We start from the raw sequence: 11,177 nt of genomic DNA on the forward strand, positions 1-11,177 counted from the left end.
CTCCATCTCCATTGATATTTTCAAGCTCTAGCTATCTGCATTTTGCATAATTATTACTCTGAAATGATGATCAGAGATAAAATTTTGAAATTGCATCACCGGCACAAGTCGTCGTCTTCTTTTTCGGAGAAATCAGGACATCGATTTGACTTCTCCTTCTCCAACCTACAAGCTCGACAGGTCTATCTCTATCTATCTCTGTTTGTATTTTGAGTATTTCGAAGTATAATTTACAGATTAATAGTACGAATACGAATTATAGAACTGTGTATTATGTTGTTCGATTGGTTTACTATTTAGATGCCTGATAGAGTTTGGAATTTTTTGAATAATGTGAGTTTTTCAAGCAAATTTATCAATGTGCGTGTATTAGGAGTATCTCGAGGTATAATTTACAGTTTAAGTACGGATTATTGGATGTGCAATTAGCTCATGAAACTGAATCTTTCCTTCTGTTTAATTGGTTTATTATTAGTTACATGCCTGATAGTCGATAGAGTTAGGTAATTCTGCAATAATTTGAGTTTTCAAGCAAATTAATCAATGTGTGTGAGAGAGAGAGATTGGTATTGTGACTGTGAGTATCAGGAGGTATAATTTACAGCTTAAGTACGGATTATAGAATGTGCAATTAGCTCTTCATACTGATTATTTCTTTTTCTGTTTTCTGCTTTTTTTTAATTGGGCTATTTACAAGCTTTTATAAGTTTTGAAGCAAATAAATCAATGTCATTCTGTGTGTGTTTCTATATGTGTTTTGAGTATCTCGAAGTATAATTTACAGTTTAATATGAATTTTAGAACGTGCAATTAGCTCTTTGATACTGATTTTTCCTGCTGTTTAATTGGTTTACTGTTTACGCACCTGGTAGAGTTGGGAATTTCTGCGATAATTTGTGATTTTTAGAAGAACAAAAAAGTTGAAGCAATTAAATCAATGCTGTGTGATATATTTGGATTGTTCTTATTCGTGTTTGATTCTGTGTGTAAGTTACCGTTTCAGCTAAATGTTATTTTGGCAGAGTGTGTTGATAAAGGAGAGCATAAGTGCATGTGCAGTTTATTGTAATACTTTTTCTGTAGCATGTGTTCTTATTTGGACATATCTGTTGGATAGGCTGGAATTTATCTTCTTCTGCAATATTTTATTGTACAAGTCTTTTGTATTGTTCCAAGTCACGGAGAGCTATTAGATAGGCATAACTTTGTTGATTCATCGAAATTATACTGGAAACTTTTACTGAAAAGTGAACCAAAACTTATGATATTCCAAATAGGGAATTGTGCTATAGAAAATGCATAAGAAATCTTCATTAAGTGTCCACTTTGCATTCCTTATTGCGGGTTTCACAAGTATTAAAATAATACGGAAGGGGCTTTTCCAAAATTTAGAGGGGTCACTGGATATGACCAATTTGTGGGTCTGACACTGAATGTTGTGGTATTTAACATGGGAAATAGGGAGATGAGTGTAAGTTATAGTTATCCGTGCCTACTTATGCAATAAAAATGATCAAAATAACTGCAAGACTATAGTTGGACTAGAGTGAGATGTTAAGCAAACTTCTGAATATGACAAATCTAATTTCAAAGCAACAATCAGCAAACTATTAGCTGCATACAACCAGGCAGCTGAACTAGTCGAAGTAGGTCAATCTACTAATGAAACATTCAATTGCTTTTGTTCAGCAGCTGATTCTTGAAGATGAGTAAGCACTAACAGAGGTTCTGAGTGGCAGTTGTGTGATGTATCATATATGCATGGGCTGTGAACCTGGTTGTCCGTTGTCCATTAGTTTCTTTTTTTCCTTAGTCGCGGTAAATGTGAAAATGAAATTTGTTAAAAGCCATTTGCTGCCTGCTACTGGCTGCTGCCATGCAAACATCTGAGGCATTTTTTCTCCTAAATTACATGAAAAAGGGATTACGGTTCTCTTCATAGTTGGCAGGAGGCAGAGAAAGAAACACCAGAAAAACATATTTTCTTGGAAACAATGGAATGGCAAATGGTGCAGAATTGATGTAACCAGTCTGTTACTCTGGTATTATTAGTAATAAACGATTGAACTAGGAACCACGTTGCAGTATAAGCCATATGTACAATGGTATGAATAAATGACACATACGGAGGTGCACGGAAGAGTTAGTACCTGAATTCAAAAGTGCAAAACAGAAAAATAGATCATAATAGCTTTAATTGACAGTACACAAGGAAATATATTTAAATAACACATAAATATTTCAGGGATATAATAATGTTGGACAATGTAGGAAATGAATAACTCATAAAGGAAACAGCCTTAAAAAAATTTAGGTCAAATTAGTACCATATACACCGTCTTGTCTCGTCTTTACATATTCACTTATTAACTGCTATAGACTCTATTTTCCTCTTGGATTTGCACTTCTTGCCTCATCTCTTGCTGAGGTTCTGTCGGAAACAGCCTGTCTACCTTGGAGGTAAGGACTGTGTACACTCTTCCCCCCCACATTCAACTTGTGGGATTACACTGGATATGTTGTTGTTACCTCATTAAATGTTTCAAAAGATCCAATCGTTTTCTTGTAAATTTGTAATGTTTAACATGGTGAATTTCTTACCCTGCTTTCAGTATTTGTGACTGAACAGATACTCTTAAGATAATGACTAGCTACAAAATCCTTTTCTCAAACTACTTATATCTATGGAACATTTTTTCCGATGTCTATATTTCTTTTACTTGTTAGATAGAATTCAAAGACTAATCATCTAACATTGACGTCTCAATGGCCTCGCTATCATCATCTTGACTGAAAATTTACGTCCAATTTCAGTTTATCAGACTTTCTATGGGTTTGCTTCCCTCAGGTACCTAAAGGATGGGACAAACTTTCCCTCTCTCTTATCTCTGTGGAAACAGGGAAAACAGTCAGCAAATCAGGGAAAGCCTCAGTACGAAATGGTAATTGCAAATGGACAGAAACATGGTCACAGTCCATGTGGATTACCCCAGATGATATTTCAAACAACCAAGAACAATTCCCTCTTAAGTTTATTGTAACAATGGTCAGACACCTTCCTATATTTCTATCTGTTGAAGTTATCGGTTCAATAAGCTTTAAGCTTACTGAATTTGCTATACTTGGCTCTTAGTTTTCATGTTTATAACGTTATCAGTTTTCTGTTTCAGGGATCTGCAAGATCTAGCATTCTCGGAGAGGCTTCTGTAAATCTTGCTCACTTCAGGGATGCAAAAGCTTTTACTCCAGTTTCCTTACCTTTGAAAAAATGTAACCATGGCACAGTTCTACAAGTGAGACCTCTTCTAATACTTTCAAGTTTGATGTTTGCACTTTAAAATGCAAAACATTATCTAGTATATCCTATGATTACCATTTCTTTCCTTCATGTTAATTCAACATGTTCAGGAATTACTCTTTGTAGACCCACCATATCATATTTCTCCAAGATTCTATACTTCTTTTGCAATAAACAAGTTCATCTTCCGTAACTCAAGTGCAAAGAAACTTCTTTTTTGTTCTTTTCTGTTGCTTTACCTGGAACAAATAACCTAATTTTTTAACGAATGCATCAATCACTTCTATTAATGCGAGCTTAGATGACGAACTCTGTGTATCAACTAGCTTCTCAGATCTTAGTAATCCCCTTTAGAAAGATTTTCTTTTCATTTGTGCTCAATAATTCTCAAGTTTTAGGTTTGCTTCTCAGTAATAGAATTTAATTTGTTTTCCGTTCAATAGTATCCATGTAATTCTACAAGTTATATACTGAAAGAATACTTGTTTTGTCATCTTACTTTGCTCATAAGAATTTGAGAGCCACATAACTTTGCATGCTTGTATGCTATTTTTACTTACTTTTTAATGTGAAACTGAATATGTTTTTAGAATTAAGGATTTCATATTAAATATGTGAAAATTAAAGAAAGCAATAGAATTGAACAAAGTTGATTTACTTGAATAAAAAATTTCCAGCTTTAACTTCTTTCATCTCAAATGCAATAAATTACACATAATTTGGAGCATCGTAATGTTGATCCCATCCTGAATGCCTGAGGTCCTTGTTGAAGATTTTCAGCCAATTCCCTTAGGTTCTTGGCCTATATTTCATTCAGGAACATGTTACCTAAAGCACACCTGAGTACATAATAATATCAGCTTTTTTACTTACCTACTATTACTGATTCAATTTCTTATGTTTCTGCAGCTGGAGATCAAGTGTCTGACATCAATCAGGTTTGTCACTAGAACACAACAACTTCTTCCTTAGTTTTCAACATTTCTGCTTCTTCTTTTTTTCTCTATCCATAGTAAAAAGAATCAGTTTAAAATCGTAGGGATAATGAATCCAAAGACATGCCCTTCTATGCTGAAGAAGAGAACATGGAATACAATAACATGGAAATGAAATCAGAGGTATCTAACTATCTAGTCAGAAAGCTTTATGCATCTGTTGATATACATTAGGATATTATATGAGAAAAATCTTGTTTTTGAACTAATATCCAAATATTTGATTATTCACCCAATTAGAACTAGTATTGTACTTAAAGTTTGGATATCCATTTTCGCTTTTTAGTTCACAATTAAAATGCAAATAATAGAATACTGGGCCTTAAATGGAAAATGATTAATAGAATTATAGATTTATATGTCCTGTCTTCATTTTCAGTGTTGGCCAAGTTTGAGTTTTGATCTAACGCTTTCAGTCGGTAGTCAATCTAGAACCATCCAGATAAAAAAGTCCATAATTATTATATTTAGAAGGCTGGAAAGTGGCTGCAATATTGCCTGGATCTCATTCTTGAATGCAGCTTTAGTAGTTTAGACATGGCGTGGGACATGGACACAGACAGACATACAGACTGCAATTTTTTAAAATTAAGGGACATTACAAGAAAGCCAAGTAACTATAAAATCATAGATATAGACCAAACAACTTGAATAACTGAAATCACCGGATGCATGTATAGGCTCAAATATCAGAAGTTGAAGTATATTTCTCATTATTATCAACGTATGTCTTCTCTCAGAGATCTTATTTTACTAGTATCAATGGTGCATTTATTTTGTTACTTTATCTTCTCTAGCTTCCTCTAGAATTTAAGCTAGATTATGCTTTCCCAACAGGAAAGAAGCCTCCCACGGCTGAGTTCATATCATAGCTTTGCCTCTACAGAGGATTCATTGGGCAGAGAAAGCGTTTCATCCCAAAGTGACTCAAATAGGCATGGTAACCTCATAATTGGTAGACAAGAATCAATTGATTCCAGGAGTAGTGCATCCTGTGGTTCTTACTCTTTTTGTGAATCACCCAAATCGTACAACTCTCCCTATAATTTAATGATCTCAGGATCAGGAAAGAATGCTCAAAATCAAAAAGATGATTTGAAACAGTTCTCACATGAGAACACCGCATCAGTGCAACTTTCTGCTTCCTCTAGAAACTCCTTACAAGCCAAAGATACTACCAGTAAAGAACTAATTGCAGAGGCCATGATGTGGGAACAAAATGCTCAAAGCTTAAAGAATGACTTGGAAATGTCAAGGAAGGAGTTTGCTGACCAGTCACAGCAGATAGAAAACCTTAAGATGGAGCTTTGTTCATTGGGTACAGAACGTGATGGATCGATGCAAGAAATCAAACACCTTGAGATCCTTTTACAAGAATCCATGGAAAAGGAAAAATCAACTGAGAGTTTAATGCTCCGAGTCAGAGATATGGATAGTGTTGAAAAGATTTTAAAAGAGGAACTTAGGATTCAAAAAGAATCAAATGACGATATGTCTTTCCAGCTAAGTAAAACTCAAGAATCAAATATTCAACTAGTCTCTATTCTGCAGGAGATGGAAGAAACTGTTGAAAAGCAGAAATTGGAGATTAAGAACCTTTTAGAAGTAAAGTCAAATTCTGAGAACCAACAGAACCTAGAGGACAAGCTTCAACAGTTGCAAGAATCACAGAAAAATCTGGAAAACACCACTCTCCATCTGGAGAAAATCATCAGGGAGAAAACTCATGAGATTGAACTTGAACGAGATCACAGGACTCAGGCTCTTATAGATTGTGAAGAAAAATGGAAAAATAGGTCAAGAGAACAAGAAGAGGAAATCACTTATTTGAAGGCAGAGTTATCCAGACTTTTAAGTGCCGAGGACTCCAAGACAAGTGAGATCAAAGCTGAAGCTGACTGTGATCTGATCAAGGAAAATGAGACTCTCAAGGAAAGACTCCAGGAACTTGAGAGAGATTGCAAGGAGCTGACCGAAGAAAATCTGGAACTTCTGTACAAACTGAAATCAAAGGGAACTTCCTCTATCAGTGATCCCATTTTAAGATCATCTTCCGTTGACCATCAACTAAGTCAACAATCACCTAGTGGTTCTGAAAGTAAGCAGAAAACCTGTGATCAGGAAGAAAACTTAGCTCTGGAGTTTCACTCACAAGTTAGGGACAATGCTTTGAAGCCAAATTCTGAAATCAACTCATGTTGCGTTGAAGTACAAGAACAAGATCAGAGAACTGAGGTTGCTGCAATGCCATCAGAATGTCAGCAGGAAGGAGATTGTCAAGATCGTTTCACTCATAAAAATGTACCCATAATATTTCAAAGTTCCGAGTCAGGACATATTGAAGATATCTATACCCTACTCAACACATTATGTAAGTATCTAGCATGTTTCTCGTGCAACAGGGTACTAGACAAAATGTCCTCCTTTCACTTATAAACACTGAGTTTTAAAATGCTATATGTAATTTAGATTTTTGTGAATGTACAGGTCATCCCGCTAAGGGTGAGCAAGCTAATGCAGTGTTGAAAAATTTCCAGTTATTGAGGTACAGGTTGGCTCTATATCTTGATGGTAGTCAACATATCGAGGATGAACCCAAAACAACATTAAAGGATGCATGTGAAGTTCAAAATGAAGAAAAGGATGACCTTCCAAAGGAAAATACCCATTGTTCTTGCTGTGAAAGGCTTGAGGATTTAAATAAGGTGCTAGAGGGCAAGATTCAAAATTTAAGTAGTGATAGTTTAGCTAAGAACTCGGAGATACTGGAGCTGAAGACAAAATGTTTGAAAAAGGATGTAGAGATCGAAGCGCTAAGGCATCATCAGACTGATTTGAGTACTCAAATCTCTGATCTCCAGATGAGTAAATGTCTGATGGAGGAGAGAATGGAAAACATGCAACAAGAACTTAGTGCCACCTCCAATTCTTTAGACATTTCCACAAATGGTTTGATGTTTCTTGATCAATGTATTTGTGGAGGTGTCTCTAAAATGACGTACGAAATGAAATCATTAGAGCTAGAGAGTGATAAGTATGAGTTAGAACTTAATTTGCATGAATTAGAGAAAGAAAATGTAGATCTGTCAGAACGAGTATCAGGATTGGAAGCTCAACTAAGGCATTTGACTGATGCAATGGAATTCAATCGTTTGGAACTGCAGCATTCTGGTAATCGTGTTGTGAGCCTTGAGAGCAAGATTAGAAAATTAGAACATCAAAAGGAGTCACAAAAGCTCGATATGAAAGAACAGTTGCTGGAGATGCAAAAGCGATGGTTAGATGCTCAAGAAGAGTGTGAGTATCTGAAGAAAGTAAATCCAAAGCTCCAAGCAACAACAGAAAGTCTTATGGAAGAGTGTCATTTGCTTCAAAACTTGAATGCAGAACTAAGGCAACAAAAATTAAAATTACATGCGAACCATAATGTTTTGGAAGCAGAATTGAGGAAATCTCAGCATTCTTTCTCCACCTGTTTGAAAAGGATAGAGTCTTTAGAAGCTAACTTTTCTTCAGTGATGGAAGAGATTGAATCAAAAGAGAAGATCCTTAAGTTTAAACTTGACGATCTCCACCTACAGACTAAAGAGCATGGAGAGAAATTTCTTGTAGAAGGGTGCACTCTTCATGAAATGTCTCCAGAGAACACAGTTGAAGTCAAAAAGTTTCAAGAACAGGTACAATCCCTGATGGTAGAGATGTCAGATCTTATGAGTGAACTTGGTACTTCCAAAGCCAAGGAGGGAACTTTGGCAGCTAATTGTGATAAGCTACTGAGGATGATGGAACATCTTGTATCCAGTGAAGCAAAGCTTAAATGCACCATTAATGAGCTTGAGTCAAAACTACTGTCTTCTGAATGTCAAATGCTGCAAATGACTGAAGAGAATTCTAGCCTAAAGATTCAACTGCATACATTACCATTACTTCAGGAGGAAGTTTTGTATCTTAAAGAAGCACTATCTGGGATGAAGTTTGAAAGTGAGAGAACACAAGTTACACTGCTGTTGAAATATGGAGATTGTGAAGAGTTGAAGGAAGAGAATGCATCATTACTTCAGGAAATCACCTGCATGCAGAAGGAAGTGGCGGAAGCAGAAAAATGCAAATACAAGACAATTGCACTAGAGGAGAAAGTTCTGAGGCTGGAAGGAGACTTAACAGCAAAAGAAGTAATGTGTACCAAAGTTTCCGAGCTGAAAAATGAGCTTTGCCAGCTTAGAAGAGCAAATAGCCAACTTCTGTGGCAAATAAAATCCCTTCAATTCGAGAAAGAGAACTGCTCGAAGCAAGTCACATCCCTCGAGGAAAAATTGTCGAAAAAACGACCAGACAACCAAAGAGAGGATGATGATACCATTCCTACTCTAGATGAGCTGAAGTTTTCAGAGGTCAACCATGCCACTTCTCCTATATATAACTTGTAATCAATGATACAGTAGGCAATGAATCTGCTTTTTGTTTAGTTTTCTGAAAAAACAGGTAGAGGAAGAGAACTTCAGCAAGCATCAGCATGAGATAATTACTCAATCTCTTCAATCAGATAAATACTTGAAAGTTCAGAAGATTCAAGGCAACTCTCAACAGGTACATCGTACTAAAACTATTTTCATTCCTTTGTGCTCCTCAGTGCGTAAATATTTACTGATTACTTTTTATTTCAGGTAAAATATAATTAATATAATTTCCTTCTCTTTATTAACCTCATGACATTCCCCCATATTTATTTAGGATGGAAACAAAGAAAGCAATTACAACAGAGATCTTCAAGGGACTCTTGCCAAAAGTGTATCAGTGAACCAATTTCCGGGCGATACAGTAGCTCAGACTTTAGACAGCAATTATATCCATGAATCCCATCTAATTAGGTGAGCCAATATAAAAAATAATTGTTTTGTTTCCTGAGCATTTTTTGTGTTTCTCATGATGTTAATGTCTTATGATCTTACTCCGCTACTGATAAAATCCATCTAGTCTGATTATTCTTTAGAAAACTGTTAACCAATTATAGCTACAAAATCGGCATTATCAACTGGAAACTGGTTTAGCTACCAGTTGAGTTGACAATCCTAAACAATACCTTTCTAAGGATAGAATAAGAGTATCATTGGCGGAGCTACAGTTCTGCTTACGTGTTAACCAGAATCCAATAACCTTTGGCCCAGACTTGTAATTTTGATGGAAATCCACTTAATATGTATAAATAGTTTATCCAGAACCTAATAAGCTACCTTTTGTAGAATTTACAATTTATAACTCAAAATTGTAGCTTCACTTCTGAAAAGTATATATATTGGTCAAGGAAATCTCCTCTACTGTAGATTCGGAAATACTTATCTCCATTATCGACTAAAAGTATGTATGATCAACTTACTATTGTAATCTAATTAATCCACGTCTTTATATCTTCAGTTTGCCATCCAAAGGAAGAGACAATAATGTGCAAAAAGTATCTCAGCTTGAATCTGAGCTACAAGAAATTCGTGACCGGTACCTGAACATAAGTCTTAAATATGCAGAAGTGGAGGATCAGCGCGAGCAACTCGTAATGACTTTAAAAGCCATACATGATCAGAAGACAGCTACAGGATACCGTAGCCTTTCCTCTTTCTGGTAAACTGGTGCTGATATGTGACAATTTTTCTCCGGTACGCTATTTTCATACACAGCTCATTCAATGAAAGAATTGTAGAAATAAAATGTTGAAAAAGTATTGGGGTCATTTTCGTTGAACAGACCCCAGTACACGATAATTTAAAAATGTGACAATCGCCAATAGAGTAGCAAATGTATAGGTAGTTTGTGATCCTCTTTGGTGAAGGAGTCATTTAGTAGAGTACAAGAAGTTCATTTCTGCCATTGTTGTAAATAAATTCTCTCATAACTCTTACTTAAATTAGTTATGCGGGTTCTAAAATTGCAAATTGAATGTCGTATAAATTTTATATATTAATTAATACATGAAGTTATCTCTTTACTGTCAAACGACCCTTAACTGCACTGAGGTAACAAAGAAAGACAAAAAGAACCAGTCTAATATGTTCCGGTTTAATAGTTCGAAACGATTTTGTAATTTATGCTATTGAAGATTATGTTTTACGTTATGTGTTCCTGGTCTGTTAATTTTTTAAAAAAAAGAAGTACTTTATGCTATTGGATTGTACATTCGTTTAACAATTATTTGAATTTCAATAATGGTTTAATCAATAAAAAAATAAAATTAATCGAATCGTAATGAAAAAATTGGGGTAAGATCCACCGAAGTGGGAAGCCTTAAATCCTTTTCTATGTTTCGATGTGGCACAAATTTACTTATATGAGCTCACAAGTCAATAACATACGGAGTATCAATTTGTGATTATGGGTCTTTTTTGTGTTGGATGTCACACATCTAACATCTTAGTATTTCAAAATTTACACAAACTTACGGGCACAATTTTCAGTCCATTTTTTCCCCAAAAAGAAGTCATAATTCTGATAATCTCTACTTTTAGTAGTACAATTTAATAATTTGTGTTGTTTCATTAGTTGCGTCTTGCAATTTTGTTGTCAGGTTTTCTTTTTTCATTACTCTCAAATGTATTCTTTGAATGTCTGATACATTACTTAATGGGAGATGTAAATCCAAGAAGGGATAGGAATGTATCCAAGAAGGGATGGATGTGTCCCAAAGGAGATAGAGATGTATCCGAGTGAAAAATTTTGTAATTTTTTTAAATGGTAAGAAATTTTTAAAATTATGATATCTTAAATTGTGTATTTATGTAAATTTTTTTATTTTTTATTTTTTTGCAATCCTACGTCAGGTGCTTCTCTATTGAACCGATAGTCCATCAAAAAACAGTCTCCCAACCAATACAAAGATAATAATGTACATCTTTATC

The 11,177-nt window shown here is 35.0% G+C and overlaps 1 protein-coding gene across 1 annotated transcript; it reads left to right on the top strand.

Moving 5' to 3' along the window:
- LOC125837052 (uncharacterized) lies at positions 1-9,991 on the top strand. The gene is made up of 10 exons (XM_049516191.1): positions 1-180; positions 2,849-3,046; positions 3,171-3,293; positions 4,208-4,236; positions 4,338-4,416; positions 5,131-6,664; positions 6,781-8,684; positions 8,776-8,880; positions 9,025-9,161; positions 9,706-9,991. Exons 1-10 carry the CDS (start codon positions 64-66, stop codon positions 9,908-9,910), a joined length of 4,431 nt encoding a protein of 1,476 aa, XP_049372148.1. The 5' UTR covers positions 1-63; the 3' UTR covers positions 9,911-9,991.
- Positions 9,992-11,177: the final 1,186 nt, after the last annotated feature.

This window comes from Solanum verrucosum, unplaced genomic scaffold (assembly GCF_900185275.1).
Source record: "Solanum verrucosum unplaced genomic scaffold, falcon-dt-bn FXZP01000165.1, whole genome shotgun sequence".
NCBI lineage: Eukaryota > Viridiplantae > Streptophyta > Magnoliopsida > Solanales > Solanaceae > Solanum > Solanum verrucosum.